General features: G+C 44.9%; 1 protein-coding gene across 13 annotated transcripts in view; it reads right to left on the bottom strand.

Annotated features, from left to right (window-relative positions):
* LOC139575047 (diacylglycerol kinase zeta-like) overlaps positions 1 to 18,085 on the bottom strand; it is a 124,724-nt gene that overhangs the window by 48,669 nt on the left and 57,970 nt on the right. For 6 of the 13 annotated variants that reach the window (XM_071399988.1, XM_071399989.1, XM_071399993.1 and 3 more), the window contains exons 1-2: positions 17,917 to 18,070; positions 485 to 1,683 (exon numbers count right to left, since the gene is read on the bottom strand). The exons of 5 other annotated variants lie outside the window; for them this stretch is intronic. In XM_071399988.1, the coding sequence (XP_071256089.1) occupies positions 485 to 1,683; positions 17,917 to 18,042 (1,325 nt within the window). In that variant the 5' untranslated portion in view covers positions 18,043 to 18,070. Of the gene's footprint in view, positions 1 to 484; positions 1,684 to 17,916; positions 18,072 to 18,085 lie in introns of those variants that run through there. 2 more of the 13 variants (XM_071400001.1, XM_071399990.1) reach the window with 1 other exon arrangement.

The raw sequence follows: 18,085 nt of genomic DNA, 5'->3' as shown, positions 1-18,085 counted from the left end.
ATGTCAGCAACACAAAAGATCAGCAGAGTTAAGTGTAAAATATGAAAGATTTTCCAGTTTGCGGTTACATACTGCAGCAGGCTTAGACAATTGCTTAACTGACATCAACACTGACATACCAGGAAGTGCTGGTATGGTTGGACAGGCAGGAATGGCCAGTGACTTTGGCATGCATTTCCCCCTTCTATTGTTCGGATAAAACAAATAGTGTGGTCTAAAACATGCGCTGTGTAAACAGACATTTTCTGTGTGTATTCTGCCATAGATGCCCCCCTCTCCTATACACACACACACACACACACACACACACACACACACACACACACACACACACACACACACACACACACACACACACACACACACACACACACACACACACACACACACACACACACACACACACACACACACACACACACACACACACACACACACAAAAGCATTGCCTGTAACCCAGGCGAAGGTAAGGGGGTCTACATACGAGACGAACCCACTCCAAGTCTCCAGGCGGGGGTCATAGTAGATGCCCTGCAGGGGGTTGAGGGACTCCCTGCGGCCCCTGGGTTTCCAGCAGGCGGAACATTTCCTATACAGGGAACGGGAGGAGTGGCAGGCCACTATAGAGCTCCTGCGGCTGGGTGGGTGGACTAGCCTGCCTGGCCAGGCGCTGTTGGGGATGGTGGAAGGCCTCCGTAACTGGCTGGAGTGTCGGTAGCGCCCGCGCACACCGTAGACCGCCCTGCTACGGTGCACCGCCTCCGCCGGCAGCAGCTGGGAGGAGTTACGGCGCAGGCAGCGCAGGGCGCGGCTCAGGGGCCGGGGCTGGATGCTCTCCATCGTTAAGGCTGCCATACTATGAGCCTGATTCCAGTCCTCCCACGTCCTCTCTCCCTCTGGATATGATGATGATGATGATGATGATGCCGCAGTCCCCTCTCGTTCACTCCCGCTGCCCTCTGACCTGGTGCTACACTCTCTCTGACTGCAGCTGTCCCCCTCTGACTCGGAGCAGCAGCTCTCAGTGTCCTCTCCTGACGCCCCCTCACCGCCCTGCGCCTCTGGTGCCCCCCTCTGCTGCTCCTCACTCATCTGGACCAGGCTGGCCAGCAGCATGGAGGGCCCCAGCAGGTGGGTGTCGATGGTGCGGAGCTTGCTGGCTTGCCGGCGGCGGACAGAGAAGCGGGGGTTGACACAGGCCACGGTGGTGCTGGAGCGACGCCTGGTGTAGTATTTGGTCCTCACTAGCTTCCCGCCTCCATAACAACAGTGCCCCCCGGTGGCCTGGGGTAACCCCTGCACCTCGCTGGAGTGCCTGCGTTGTTTGTGAGCAGCGCAGGCCAAGCCCACACTGGAGCATCTACGACCCACATAACCTGACGGCAGGCCAACACTGGAGTGTCTTCGTTGGGCTTGAGCCGTCGGCGACAGGCCTACACTGGACCTTCTGTGTCCGACAGGACCTGTGAATGGCAGTCCCACACTAGAGCGTCTACGTTGGACCAGGCCAGCAGAGGGCAGTCCTACACTGGAGCGCCGGCGAGCCTTGCTTGTGGGCACTGCCACGCCAGGCCGTCTGTGTCGGGATTGCTCCGCCCCTTTCAGTCTAAAGTGCCGGCGGAAAAAGGTGTCCATGACAACCCACAGCTTCTGGGTCCCCTTTTCACTGTCCCTCTGCAGTGGCTGTTGGTACGAAAAATCAGTCTGTCAGCAAAACCTTCAAAACTGTACACAAGCCACTATCCAACTGTTATCAATAGGGATACAGTACTGTTCTTTTCACCCCTGTGTGGAAAAGTTGCAAGTGAAATGTCTGAACTCGTATACTGCTGCCAGAGAAGGTAAAGCACATGACACTAATCCGCGCCTAGATGCTCAAAGAGCAACGTCAATTGGCTGACTAGTGATACTGTCAGTAACTGAATCTACTTACAAAAGGGATATTAGTCAACGCATCTCGAGCGATAACAGTTCCGTTCTCCAGTACAAGCAACGTGACCAGCCGCCCCGGTTCAATAACTCACCACCTGTAACGCTATACCTCGGTAGTGTTCTGTCTGGTGAAAGTAGAGCCGAGTCCAGGTCACCTATCACACGACAGCCATTGTGACGCCCCTATGGCACAAAGCCAGAGGATATACTTAGCAACTGCCTTTAATATTCTGTCCAATCACCTCGTCAGATATGCCACTTGACAGAACCAAAGAATGTGTCATTATCCATTAACCTCAACTGCATACAGCGCATTTCCCCCTGCCAACAATGAAAGGGAAGGGTGGATATCAACGTCATAAAAGGAAGTCATTGTTCTGATCATCTTTACTTCGATATCACAATCTGAATTGTGAATTCATAAACCATTGTCTACACAGTTGCGATGTAGAGACGTGGGGCAAGGCTCAGGCAACCTCCACAGGATGCCACGCTGTTGTATTACTGATCTCAGACCGTCATAAATCACCCAGAGCCTCCTCCTTTGACTACATACAGACTTATACAGATCCTCTTCACAGGAAGTGACATGTGTATAAGCAATGGAGGTGCTCAGCGGCATTAGCCTGTCAACGCTTTGATTCAAGCTGAAGACGAGCACCAACATCAGAGACCAGTGTCCTCTCACATCCTGTGCCAGGCAGCTAATGCTAACAACAAACTAAGTAGATAGGTGAAGTATTTATGACAGATAGATCCTAGGCCCCCTGTCAATGAAGTGTTGAGGATGAAGTATAGTGGACGGAAAGGCTTATTTTCCTTTGAAATATTATACATGTCACGGATATTCTCGCTTCGCTCTATCTCTCTTGTGATTAAGGCTGGTTGTGGAGGAGAAACCGCGCACATACATAAAGCAACACCTCATTTCAATCTGAATGGATTCCTAGAACCTGCCAACGGAGCCTTTGATCCTTCTCATCTCTTATTCTATTCATTAGACATTCAAAAAATAAGGTAATAATAAAATGGCAAGAGGGTGGTGTGGGTGGGATGTGGAGGGGAGAGAAGCACGACCAAGGCTGGGGATAAAAGGGCCAGGCTGAGCAGAGATTGTTTCCACCACACAAGCATCATTAATCCATCTGTAATGCAGCATGAAGAGAGACATGAGAAGACCTAGTGAGAAATTGATCAACGTCAGTCTCAGATGATTCAAACATTTGCTTAAACCGCAGGGATTCATCCACAGGTCTTACAGCTGCAGTATGTAAAGCATAGTAGGGCTTTTACACGTATAGTGCCTATCCAGACCCCTTGACTTTTTCCACATTGTTAGGTTACAGCCTTATTCTAAAATGTATTAAATTGTTTTTTCCCCCTTTATCAATCCACACACAATACCCCATAATGACAAAGCAAAAACAGGTTTTTAGAAATGTTTGCTAATTGATATTTGTTGAAGCACCTTTGGCAGCGATTATAGCCTCAAGTCTTTTTGGGTATGACGTTACAAGCTTGGCACACCTGTATTTGGGGACTTTCTCCCATTTGTCTCTGCAGAGCCTCTCAAGCTCTGTCAGATTAGATGGGGAGCGTTGCTGCACAGCTATTTTCAGGTCTCTTCAGAGATGTCCGATCAGGTTCAAGTCCGGGCTCTGGCTGGACCACTCAAGGACATTCAGAGCTGTGTGCTTAGGGTCGTTGTCCTGTTGGAAGGTGAACCTTCTCCTCAGTCTGATGTCCTGAGGACTCTGGAGCAGGTTTTCAATCAAGGATCTCTCTGTACTTTGCACCATTTATCTTTGCCTAGATCCTGACTAGTCTCCCAGTCCCTGCCGCTGAAAAACGTCCCCACAGCATGATGCTGCCACCACCATGCTTCACCGTAGGGATGGTGGCAGGTTTCCTTCAGATGTGACGCTTGGCATTCAGGCCAAAGAGTTCAATCTTGGTTTCATCAGACCAGAGAATCTTGTTTCTCGTAGTCTGAGGGTCTTTATGTGTCTTTTAGCAAACTCCAAGCGGGCTGTCATGTGCCTTTTACTGAGGAGGGGCTTCCGTCTGGCCACTCTATCATAAAGGCCTGATTGGTGGAGTGCTGCAGAGATGGTTATCCTTCTGGAAGGTTCTCTTATCTCTACAGAGGAACTCTAGAGCTCTGTCAGAGTTACCATTGGGTTTTTGGTCACCTCCCTGACCAAGGTCCTTCTCCCCCAATTGCTCAGTTTCGCCGGGCGGCCAGCTCTAGGAAGAGTCTTGGTGGTTCCAAACTTCTTCCATTTAAGAATGATGGAGGCCACTGTGTTCTTGGGGACCTTCAATGCTGCAGGAAGTTTTTGGTTCCCTTCCCCAGGTCTGTGCCTCAATACAATCCTGTCTCAAAGCTCTACGGACAATTCCTTCGATCTCATGGCTGGTTTTTGCTCTGACATGCATTGTCAACAGTAGAACCTTATATAGACAGGTGTGTGCCTTCTCAAATCATTGCCAATCAATTGAATTTACCACAGGTGGACTCAAATCAAGTTGTAGAAACATCTGAAGGATGCACCTGAGCTCAATTTCAAGTCTCATAGCAAAGGGTCTGAATACTTATGTAAATAACGTATCTGTTTTTTAATTTTTTTAATAGTTTTGCTAAATTAAAAAAATATACATTTTTGCTTTGTCATTATGGGGTATTGTGAGTAGATTGCTGAGGATTTAAAATATATTCTTTTTTTTTTTAGAATACGGCTAAGTCAACGGGTCTAAATACTATCCGAAGGCAATGTATATGCAGAGAGACATTTACTTACTCTCTATTGTACATAGATATTTAGTTCACCATAAGTGAGCAGGACTGAGGCCGTTTAGCTTGATGTCCCCTGACCGTGTACTGTAGCTGTCAGATTCATTTATTTAAAAAAGGTCCAATGCAGCAGTTATCATCTCAATATCAAATCATTTCTGGGTCACAATTAAGTACCTTACTGTGATTGTTTTCAAGTAAAATGTAAAAAAGAAACTAAAATAGCTTCTTAGTCCTAGCAGAATTATTGTTTGAGAATTTGCTCTTGCTGTCTGGTAGTGGTCTGAGTGGGGAGGGGGAAATTTAAAACTAGCTGTTGACAGAGAGGTTTGGAACTCACTTTCTGATTGGTCTATTAACTAATTTACTGCCTGGTTAGTCACCAGGCAGGCCAAAACTGCATCCCATCAAATATCTCAGCGGTCTTTTCAAACAGCTCTTACACTAAAAGGGCATTATCATTATTTAACCAACCTCACAGTGTGGAAATATTGTACAAACAAAATATAGGAAAACACATTTTTAACTGCACTTTAAACAAATATGATGAAAGTACATACTGAAAAAACTTTCGGGAATCCGGCACATGAGGACAAGAGGGACGCTGAGGGTTTCTGGCTCTAACATGAACCATCTCTTCAGTGTGTATTCCCAGCCTGGGTTTCCCACCCCCACACCCACCCCTGGAGCATTCTGGGAGTCAGGGTCAAAGGTCATCTGGCTGAGGCCTCAAGAATATGTGGCTGCATTCACGTACAGTAGCGTTTAAATCATAGATCAGGGAAAATGCTAGTCTTTCAAAACAGACACCACAGACACGGTCTTTGCCACTTTTTGACTTCCCGGCTACAGAATCTATGATAAATGTAATCACACTCCTGTACAGTTCTTGAATGTTTTTAATCTAGAAACGGTGACTTATATTTATTATTATCCCTAGGTAGTCACAATATACTGTACGGTAGCCAACAGATCCATTTAGCAAACCCCTGAGGTGGCTATGATTAAACTAGGTCAGTGTCACTGCATCAACTCTATGGCTAAGATATGCTCGAAACACGAGCTCGCAAGTCCTTAGATTGATCATTTCCTCCCCCTCCCTCCTGCATACTAACTCGATGAAGAGTTAAATACTGACTGTTCGATTGACAGATAGATAACAAGGTTATGGAAACAGACTGGTTACCCCCCCCCCCAAAAAAAAACAAGCTCAACACATCAACGTTAGACTCTCCAGGCCTACATCCTCTCAAATATGTGCATTTAGATTTATTTCCGTGCGTCACAGTGAGTGTATTCTGTGCATTAACTCAATAGATTCCTCGTTTAGAACTGCTTAAAAGCATTGGGTTTTTCTATGGCACAACACTGTCACAACACAAAGCACTCTCAAACAAATCAATTTGAAATACAATGCATCCGGGGAAAAAAACATATACAATACCATACACACACGTAGCAAAAACACAGACAGATCTACACACTCCCCCACACACACATTCCTGTTTAAATTATGGCCTCCATTCCTGATAGATTAATCTGTCACAGGCTCTTCCCATTGCCTGATACGGATCGGGATTAACAAAGCGTAGACTGACCCAGCATCAGCTGTTACAAAACTCCCTCTAATACCTAGCAAGTCAAACGGAGGAGGGCTCCCGAGTGGCGTAGTGGTCTAAGGCACCGCATCGCAGCGCTAGCTGTGCCACTAGAGATTCTAGGTTCGAGTCCAGGCTCGAGTCCAGGCGACCAGGAGACCCATGAGGCGGCTCACAATTGGCCCAGCGTCGTCCGGGTTAGGGGAGAGTTTGGCCGGCAGGCATGTCCTTGTCCCATCGCGCACTAGCGACTCCTGTGGTGGGCCGGGTGCAGTGTACTCTGACACAGTTGCCAGGTGCACAGTGTTTCCTCCGACACATTGGTGCGGCTGGCTTCCGGGTTAAGCGGGCATTGTGTCGGCTTGGTTGGGTTGTTTTCTGGAGGTCGCACGGCTCTCGACCTTTCCCGTACGGGAGTTGCAGCAATGAGACAAGACTGTAAATACCGATTGGATACCATAAAATTGGGGATGAAAAAAAAAAGTCAAATGGAGGAATGCAGCAAGAGATTAAAGGTATTGTGAATAATACAGAACTGTACGTGACTGGGGGATGTAGTATAACAGCTGGGGTCCGGTGGGCTTTAATCGTTGAAGTATACATACTGTACTGGAATCAATGTTTGAAGCTGTTATACTGCAAACACCAACATCATGCATCAAAAGCCGGATAGGTCCATTGTAAATATAAACCAAAATTAAAACCACAGATCATTACCTCACGCACGTACATCCTTTGAAAATGATGTTGATTTGTGTACCTGCGTACTGTGGCTCTTACTCTTATCGTTGCCACTTTGTATGGAACTTTGAATAGAATGCAAAAGTGACAGGGAAACGCACAGTTGATGTCGGAAGTTTACATACACTTAGGTGTATGTAAACACAAGTTTTTCAACAACTCCACAAATGTCTTGTTAACAAACTATAGTTTTGGCAAGTCGGTTAGGACATCTACTTCGTGCATGGCACAATGTATTTTTCCAACAATTGTTTACAGATAGATTATTTCACTTATAATTTGCTGTATCCCAATTCCAGTGGGTCAGACGTTTACATACACTAAGTTGACTGTGCCTTTAAACAGCTTGGAAAATTCCAGAAAATTATGTCATGGCTGTAGAAGCTTCTGATAGGCTAAATGACGTAATTTGAGTCAACTGAAGGTGTACCTGTGGATGTATTTCAAGGCCTACCTTCAAACTCAGTGCCTCTTTGCTTGACATCATGGGAAATTCAAAAGAAATCAGCCAATACCTCAGAAAAAAATTGTAGACCTCCACAAGTCTGGTTCATCCTTGGGACCAATTTCCAAACGCCTGAAGGTACCACGTTCATCTGTACAAACAGTAGTACGCAAGTATAAACACCATGGGACCACGCAGCCGTCATACCGCTCAGGAAGGAGACGCGTTCTGTCTCCTAGAGATGAACGGACTTTGGTGCGAAAAGTGCACATCAATCCCAGAACAACAGCAAAGGACCTTGTGAAGATGCTGGAGTAAACAGGTACAAAAGTATCTGTCTCCACAGTAAAATGAATCCTATATCGACATAACAGTCGCTCAGCAAGGAAGAAGCCACTGCTCCAAAACCGCCATAAAAAAGCCAGACTACGGTTTCCAACTGCACATGGGGACAAAGATCGTACTTTTTGGAGAAATGTCCTCTGGTCTGATGAAACAAAAATAGAACTGTTTGGCCATAATGACCATCGTTATGTTTGGAGGAAAAAGGGGGAGGCTTGCAAGCCGAAGAACACCATCCCAACCGTGAAGCACGGGGTGGCAGCATCATGTTGTGGGGGTGCCTTGCTGCAGGAGGGCTTGGTGCACTTCACAAAATAGATGGCATTTGGAGGTAGGAAAATGATGTGGATATATTGAAGAAACATCTCAAGACATCTGTCAGGAAGTGAAAGCTTGGTCGCAAATGGGTCTTCCAAATGGGCAATGACCTCAAGCATGCTTCCAAAGTTGTGGCAAAATCGCTTAAGGACAACAAAGTCAAGGTACTGGGGTTGCCATCATAAAGCCCTGACCTCAATCCTATAGAACATTTGTGGGCAGAACTGAAAAAGTGTGTGCGAGCAAGGAGGCCTACAAACCTGACTCAGTTACACCAGCTCTGTCAGGAGGAATAGGCCAAAATTCACCCAACTTATTGTGGGAAGCTTGTGGAAGGCTACTTGAAACGTTTGACCCAAGTTATACAATTTAAAGGCAATGCTACCAAATACTAATTGAGAGTATGTAAACTTCTGACCCACTGGGAATGTGATGAAAGAAATAAAAGCTGAAATAAATCTTTCTCTCTTCTATTATTCTAACATTTCACATTCTCAAAATAAAGTGGTGATCCTAACTGACCTAAGACAGGGAATTTTTACTAGGATTAAATGTCAGGAATTGTGAAAAACTGAGTTTAAATGTATTTGGCTAAGGTGTATGTAAACTTCCGACTTCAACTGTACATATATCTTTACATGTTATATTTATAGTATATATATATATATTTAGATTTTAGGTTTAGTTGTTTTTTTCCATTGGTCCTTCTTTGGAATTTATCTTCAACTAAGCATTCAATGAGACAAAGTGATGAGAGGGAAGAAAAATCCCATCCAAAATGCTGATTTACATTTAACCAAATATCACAGACTGCTACAGTGGTGTTAACATTGGACACTTCAATGAAAGTTCATGTATAGATGTTCACACCTGGATAGCGTGCGCAACATCAGTCTACCTTAACAGCAACACTGCTGGGACAACATGGGGAATCCAAATCAGGGGAAGGAGGGTGGAACTGGGGATCTACCCTACTCTGTGGGAGATTAGTGGGTAGCTAGATACTTTTGTGTATGTGGACACGCCTTCAGATTAGTGGATTTGGCTATTTCAGCCTCACCCGTTACTGACAGGTGTATAAAATCGAGCACACAGCTATGCAATCTCCATAGACACACATTGGCAGTAAAATGGCCTTACTGAAGAGCTAAGTGACTTTCAACGTGACACCGTCATAAGATGCCACCTTTGCAACAAATCAGGTCATCACATTTCTGCCCTGCTAAAGCTGCCCGATCAACTGTAAGTGCTGTTATTGTGAAGTGGAAACGTCTAGGAGCAACAACGGCTCATTCGCGAAGTGGTAGACCACACAAGCTCACAGAATGTGACCGCCAAGTGCTGATGCCTGTAAAAAACGTCTGTCCTCAGTTGCAACAATCACTAGAGTTCCAAACTGCCTCTGGAAGCAACGTCATTACAAGTACTGTTCGTCTGGAGCTTCATGAAATAAGTTTCCATGGCCGAGCAGCCACACACAAGCCTAAGATCACCATGCGCACTGCCAAGTGTTGAATGGAGTGGTGTTAAGCTTGCCACCATTGGACTCAGTAGCAGTGGAAACGCGTTCTCTGGAGTGATGAATCACGCTTCACCATCTTGCAGTCTGACGGACGAATCTGTGTTTGGCAGATGTCAGGAGAACGCTACCTGCACGAATGCATAGTGCCAACTGTAAAGTTTGGTGGAGGAGGAATAATGGTCTGGGGCTGTTTTTCATGGTTCTGGCTAGGCCCCTTAGCTCCAGTGAAGGGAAATCTTAATACTACAGCATACAATGACATTCTAGACGATACTGTGCTTCCAACTTTGTGACAACAGTTTGGGGAAGGCCCTTTCCTTGTTTCAGCATGACAATGCCTCTGTGCACAAAGCGAGGGCCATACAGAAATGGTTTGTCGATATTGGTGTGGAAGAACTTGACTGGCCTGCACAGAGCCCTGAGCTCAACCCCATCAAACACTTTTGGGATTAATTGGAATGCCTACTGCGAGCCAGTTCTAATCGCCCACATCAGTGCCCGACGTCACTAATACTCGTGGCGGAATGGAAGCAAGTCCCTGCAGCAATGTTCCAACATCTAGTGGAAAGCCTTCCCAGAAGAGTGGAGGCTGTTATAGCAGCAAAGGGGGAACCAACTCCATATTAATGCCCGTGATTTTGGAATGAAATGTTCGACGATCATGTAGTGTGTATGATGTGGGACAGAAAGAGTACTGAGCTATTTATAGCACCCCCTCTGTTTATATCCTCCTGGCTGCTCTCTCACTGCTGCTACCGCCTCCCGCCCGCTGCATCCCGCCAGGCCCCACATGTACACATCACAGATAAGATACCTCCTGCTATGTCTGACAGATAGAGAGGGAGAGAGTGTGTGTGCACCAGTGAGAGAGAACGGGTGGGGAGAGAAAGAGAGAGACAGAAAGACTTCTCCCTCCTAGACCATAGACCAGGGCTCTCCAACCCTGTGCTGTAGTGCTACCGTCCTGTAGGTTTTCACTCCAACCCTAATATAGCACACCTGATTTCTAACAACTAGCTGGTTGTGAAGCTGAATCAAGTTAGTTACAACTCAGGTTGTAGTGTCAACCTACAGGAGGGTAAGCTCTCCATGCCTGCTGGGTTGAGGCATAAGCCCACCAGCTTATCAACCCAGTCCGAGCTGGGTAACCACAGCAACCTGTTCCCCTAGATTACTGAGGCGTGCTCCAATGAGGGCGGTGTCATGGAGCCATCATCCAGGTCAATGTGCCTGGGTTAGGGATGGGCATCAGGCCAAGTGTGTGCATCCACTACCCCGGCCCCTGATCGATCTGGACATCCTGGTCTGTTAAATGCATTAATACCACAGGGGCGAATTTAAATGAGATAGACAGTACCGGATTCTAGCAAAGCATCATGCCTCAAACCAAGCTGCATCAAGACTAGCTGCATCTAGGTTGACAACCTGTATGGCCAAGGATGAGTGTAATCACATCTACTGTTGTACTGTAAATGTTATGGCTTTGTTATGACCCTCAGTAGAGTGATGTGATTTGAACAGGGAGATTTGAAAGGGTCTTGATAAGCCTGCTGCTGTGATAAATTGCACATGCCTATAGCCTTAGGATTGACCCTTTCACCCAAAGCAGCTGAAAGTGATTAGTTGTCCCATTAAGGTTCCGCAAATGCAGGAGTTAATCACCAAATCGTTAACAAACAAAATGTACAATAATTCATTCAAGGTACCCTCAGATAGAAGTAGGCTAAACGTGAACCGTATGTATCCTCAGGACATATAGGCACTGAAATGTTTAGGGGGGGGGGGGGGGGGAGTTGATTTTCTAACGTTTCAATATGTCGCAGAACGGATGAACCAAAGTTGCAGTAACATGGTCACAATTTTGAAAAGTCACTCTCACGTGGGTAGCTTTCAAAATGTCCCTGCAAAGCAGCAGTAGAGTGCAGTATGCGAGCTGTGCTCAGTGTGAGCCTGAGCCATGTTGACAGTATGGTGTGAGAGAATGGAGTCGAGAGGGAGTGTCAGTAAAAAGCAATTAGGTTACAGTGCGTTTACCAGTGGACCTGAGAAACAGAGGAGCGCCGTTTTATTTTTCCATTCGGAGTTAGGGACCTTAGGCCTCGAAGCCCAGCCTTAAGGCACTGTTTGACAGAAAGAAAACCTATTCCACCTGCAAATGAAGTCACTCCCCTGTGAGCCCAACGTTGAGTCAGAATGTCTTACTCTTAGTAATTAGTAGATTATTGACTTTCCTTTCTGCGGAGGAGGAGTTGATGCGACAGCAGAGGAAAACAGTTGAGCTGTTATTCGGTTGGATCCTCCATGGGAAGAGAGAAGTGAGGTGGGGTTACAGCCAGCAAATACCACCACTGGAGAATATCACCATAACTAGCCTATTCAATTAAATATTTACATGTAAAACATACAACAGGTCAGAAGGAATAAATAGCCATGGAGCTCTTGTCCTCCAGAATCGCATAGTGCGTGATAACAGCGGCTGTCAAGAATGAAGCCTTAACGCTGCTGCTCTCGGTTTGTTAAACACTCCAATGTTATATGAGGATAATGGAGCTCACAGCACGACCATCAATTTATACTTTTCCTTCCACTGTAATCAAAAGTAAATGTCACCATCTTGGCACGTCTGTGGATACATCTCCCTTAGATCCTCTGAAGGCACTTGTCTTGATGATGAATCCCCCCCTGGGGAGAGGGAGACTTGGATGTGTCCTAGAAAGCCTCTGGGGGATATGCCTAATCTAGACTGCGTTAACTCTCCCAGGCGAGGTCGTCCTCTAGGACAGTGTCAAATAACTAAGCTACCCTTATATAATGGATGTGCAGTGAACTGAAATGTTGCCTGAAGGTCTGTTAACAGATATGGAGTGGAATAATTCACAGATCGCAAAAATGATGCATCGCGGGCTGATTTCACAAACATAGAGCTCTGTGCACTGCATGTCTCCTCTCTCCATCCCTATATAGGTCTGTCTCCTCTCTCCCTCCCTTTAACATAAACATCCATTCATTGAGCTTCAGCACAACACTACAGGGACTGCACTGGAACAGCCTGGCTAGTTGGCACAGCCTGATGGGAGCTCAGAGAGCACACCATTTCCACAGCCATGTCAGCATACCTAGCACGGCGAATAGCACCGGGCTACTGTAATTTATGGAGGGAAAATTAAATTGCTCATCTGTAGTAGAGGGCAACTGAGGTTTCTCACAGACTGGACAGAATGGGCAGACAGACTGGACCAGAGACCCTTTGGTCCAGGATCAGATCAGAAGCCTGGCCTGGTCCATAATCCTTTCCCCTATACTGTGGTGTCACTCAGCACAGGACAACACAGGTCACCCTGATCAATGGCTCAAGGCAGGAGTTTGCACTACAACAGCAGTATCAGTGATGGTCAAATGGATTATCCCCATCTCTCTAGTTTAGTAGTCAGTCAGTATGCCTATACACCGGGTGTACAAAACACTAGGAACACCTGCTCTTTCCATAACATAGACTGACCAGGTGAAAGCTAGGATCCCTTATTGATGTCACTTTTTAAATTGACTTCAATCAGTGTAGATGAAGCGGAGGAGACAAGTTAGAGTAGGGCTTTTAAGCCTTGAGACAATTGAGACATGGATTGTGTGTGTACGTGTGCCATTCAGAGGGTGAATGGGCAAGACAATATTTCAGTGCCTTTGAACGGGGTTTGGTAGTAGGTGCCAGGCACACCGGTTTGAGTGTTGTCGTGGTAATTTCCTGTATTACTCAATAGAGAGAGAGAGAGAGAGCCAACCACACACAAGTCAGAGTTAAATTATATATTCCATCTTTAATATATATACAAGCTTCACCAAAGCCCTTTTTTGACTCTCAGATCAATTCAGTGTCTATAAATGTATTCTCTGAGAGTGCTTACAAAACAATTCTTAGTTTCATTTATAGCCAAGATACACCCCTCTCAACTTACAAAGAATCCTTTACCCGAAAGAGGAGTATCCCACCGCTAGACAGCATCAGCTATAAATCCTCGTTCAGTTTGATCTCCCAAGACAAGGTTTCAATCTTATGCTTGATAATTCACTGTCTACCAAAACATTACATCATCCAATGGCATATAACAATTGTCATTTCTAGATACTCCCAAACCTGGACAAACTCAAAATCAGACAGTGAGCCTCTTAGGTCAAATACTAGGTCAAGATAAGGGCAACCTCAGAGGGGAAATACAATGGTTCCAAACACTGCCAAACTCCTTCCCCCTATGAGAAAAGTAGGGAGTGACTGGCGTACAGACATTGTATGAGATAACTAACTGGTTCCCCATTAATAACGCCATCCCGTCACATGGTTTAGGAATAGTTACAGACACATTCATAAGAAAACAACGTTCCATTCTGTCCTCCTCCACTTCTGATATTCTACATAGCACCACATGGTTTAACAGATACATTGACTTATGAAGACAAGCCTGACCTCTCCCCTCTCTGGCCACAAGTTACTAAGCCCTATCACAGAAGGGGAAAATGCACTGCCAACCCTATATTCCAAAGGGCACCATTCTAATGACAAGTATCTCACAAGCATATGATGAAAATAACATCTTATCCATCTATGTTACTTAGCTAAATCTGATTCTGCCACGACAGTGTGTCAAGAACTGCAATGCTGCTGTGTTTTTCCCTCGCTCAACAGTTTCCTGTGTATCAAGAATGACCCACCACCCAAAGGACATCCAGCCAACTTGACACAACTGTGGGAAGCATTGGAGTCAACATGGGCCAGCATCCCTGTGGAACGCTTTCTGCACCTTGTAGTCCATGCCCTGACGAATTGAGGCTGTTCTGAGGGTAAAAAGGGGTGCAATTAGGAAGGTGTTCCTAATGGTATGTACACTCAGTGTATTTATCTGATGTTAAGACATTCCTATTGGTTGGTTGAATTTACACATCAATAAGGTGTTATGCCGTTGGTCATGCTTGCAGATGGGGGGAGATTGCGAACATCAATTCTTCCCAGCCTGATATTGTTATGCAAGCGGTAGGTCACGTTCTGAAATACTGTATTCTAGTTTCATTTTTACAATGTGTATGCGTTCACTATGTACATGTCCTGATTTGTGTTTATATACAGTACCAGTCAAAAGTTGACACACCTACTCATTCAAGGGTTTTACATTTAAAAAACTATTTTCTATATTGTAGAATAATAGTGAAGACATCCAAACTATGAACTAACATATGGAATCATGTAGTAACCAAAAAGTGTTAAACAAATCAAAATACATGTTATATTTTAGATTCTTCAAAGTACGTAAGCTTATTAAATATCAGTGATACTATCAAGAGCAGTGTGCGGTTTCCTTTTTCCTTCATCTTGTTCAACTGTTGCAATGCACCTGCAAAAAGACTGCTCAGATGTGCGAGTGCCTTTTGAAATTTTTGATTCTTCAAAGTAGCCACCTTGATGACAGCTTTGCACACTCTTTGAATTCTTTCAACCAGCTTCATGAGAAATGCTTTTCCAACAGTCTTGAAGGAGTTTCCACATGTGCTGAGCACTTGTTGGCTGCTTTTCCTTCACTCTGCGGTCCAACTCATCCCAAACCATCTCAATTGGGTTGAGATTGGGTGATTGTGGAGGCCAGGTCATTTGATGCAGCACTCCATCACTCTCCTTCTTGGTCAAATAGCCCTTACACAGCCTGGAGGTGTGTTGGGTCATTGTCCTGTTCAAAAACAAATGATACTAATAAGCGCAAAACAGATGGGATGGCGTATCATTGCAGAATGCTGTGGTAGCCATGCTGGTTAAGTGTGCCTTGAATTCTAAATACATCACTGATAGTGTCACCTGCAAAGCATACCCCACACCATCACACCTCCTCCTCCATGCTTCACGGTGGGAACCACACATGCGGAGATCATCCGTTCAACTACTCTGCGTCTCACAAAGACACGGCCGTTGGAATCAAAAATCTCAAATTTGGATTCATCAGACCAAAGGACAGATTCCCAACGGTCTAATGTCCATTGCTCGTGTTTCTTGGCCCAAGCAAGTCTCTTCCTCTTATTGGTGTCCTTTAGTAGTGGTTTCTTTGCAGCAATTCGACCATGAAGGTCTGATTCAAGCAGTCTCCTCTGAACAGTTGATGTTGAGATGTGTCTGTTACTTGAACTCTGTGAAGCATTTATTTGGGCTGCAATCTGAGGCTGGTAACTCTAATGAACTTGTGCTCTGCAGCAGAGGTAACTCTGGGTCTTCCTTTCCTGTGGCGGTCCTCATGAGAGCCAGCTTCATCATAGCGCTTGATGGCTTTTGCAACTGCACTTGAAGAAACTTTCAAAGTTTTCTGGATTGATTGACCTTCATGTCTTAAAGTAATGATGGACTGTTGTTTCTCTTTGCTTATTTGAGCTGTTCTTGCCATAATATGGACTTGGTCTTTTACCAAATAGGGCTATCTTCTGTATACCACCCCTACCTTGTCACAACACAACAGATTGGCTCAAACGCATTAAGGAAAACAATTCCACAAATTCACTTTAAAAAAAGGCACACCTGTTAATTGAAACGCATTCCAGGTGACCACCTCATAAAGCTGGTTGAGAGAATACCAAGAGTGTGCAAAGATGTCATCAAGGTAAAGGGTGGCTACTTTGAAGAATCTCAAATGTAAAATATATGTTGATTTGTTTAACACGTTTTTGGTTACTACATGATTCCATATGTGTTATTTCATCGTTTTGATGTCTTCACTATTATTCTACAATTTGGAAAATAGTAAAAATAAAGAAAAACCCTGGAATGAGTACTGTAGGTGTGTCCAAACTTTTGACTGGTACTGTATATTGATGTTTTCCTATGTTTCTGCATGCTTGATGACATTATGGCTATGTTCATTACACTGACTACTGTGGGCTGCAGATCTAAAACACTGGTCTTTCCCACCTTGCTCCATGCCCATACAAATGCACAATTAGTCAAGAGAACACTGAGTCATTTACATTTTCCACATGATTACCATAATGTTGTAATTCGATTGTAACCTATCAGCAAGTTATTTCTCTTTTACAATACTCTTTTTTCCAAGACATTTCCCCAATGTGTACACTACTCTACAACTGTTCTATGGTAGCCTACATTACACTCTTATTCACATATTTTAGGGTTACGCCATAAGGTGAGTATCATGAGGTACAACTGTTGCCTGACAGAGGCCCATTGGGCCCCCTGGTCTGCTGATCAGTCAGCGTGGGGAAAAACAATGTCACTACAAGTCCAAGGTTGTCTCTGTCTGTCTGTTTGTCTGTCATCGAACCCTACACAACCAAAACTGCTAGGGGCTCCTGGGAAAAGGTACAACAGATCTCTCGCCTAATACTGTCCATCTCCATAGAAAGCAAGATCTACTTCAGCACAGCACAACCAGATACAACCAGGTCGCAATTGTAAATGAGGACTTGTTCTCAACTTGCCTACCTGGTTAAATAAAGGTGAAATAAATAAAATATAGTTTGTTTTCTTTGACTGCAAATGGTTGGCAACCAATTTTACGGTTGGCAATTTTTTGGAACTCACTTAATGAAAAACAAATATGGTTTGTGTAATGCACAAAACCCCTCTGTCTTGACAGGGTGTACAGTTTAAAACAAACCACATGAATCGAAAACACTAGATAACCACTTATATGGCAGCCGAATGCATTTTCCCTCTGAGTACAGTTGCATTTCATTATGAGTAAACTAAGACATTTTAGTATGCCCTTTTTCAACAGGTCTGTACACATCTTCTCAACTACAACTCACAAAGAAGAAGGCACAACGGAACAGTCGTTCCTACTCTGGCCGTATTTCCTATGCTGTTCTCAGAAAATACACATGAATCACCGTGTGTTGTAGAGAACCTCCCAAAACATTCAAGAGTGACAGATAGAGTGAGTGACACCCTTCAAAAGAGCACCATCAGACAGCTGTATCATTAGTTCAAACACTTTCTTTGCCACCGCAATGCCTCTGTTGCATCAACAAAAACACTTCTCTGGCAGCGTACAGCATCGTGTGGGAAATCAAAACGGCAGATTAGCTGCTCCACTATATCCACAGAATACACAACCAACTGAAGCCTTCAAGGGACAAAAAGATACAGCACTGCATCCGAAATAGTATAAGCAATAACAACATCATATTTGGCAAGACCACAGCATACACAAGTCAATTCAATAGTCATGATTCAAAATACAACCTGATGGAAGCAGGTAAACAACCATCCACGCCTTTCCCCAGTTTGTCTAACTTTTAGTCCATGTGTGACGGAGCGAGAGGGAAAGAGAAAGAGAGAAAGAGAGTGAGCGACAACAGAGCGGTTCATGTGGAGGGAGAATGTGTGTCACAGCCAGGCAGACTTGGAGGGG

The sequence above is a fragment of the Salvelinus alpinus genome, chromosome 5, assembly GCF_045679555.1.
Source record: "Salvelinus alpinus chromosome 5, SLU_Salpinus.1, whole genome shotgun sequence".
Lineage (NCBI taxonomy): Eukaryota > Metazoa > Chordata > Actinopteri > Salmoniformes > Salmonidae > Salvelinus > Salvelinus alpinus.
The sequence above is the reverse complement of the archived record's forward strand: the minus strand, read 5'-3'. Positions and strand labels throughout refer to the sequence as shown.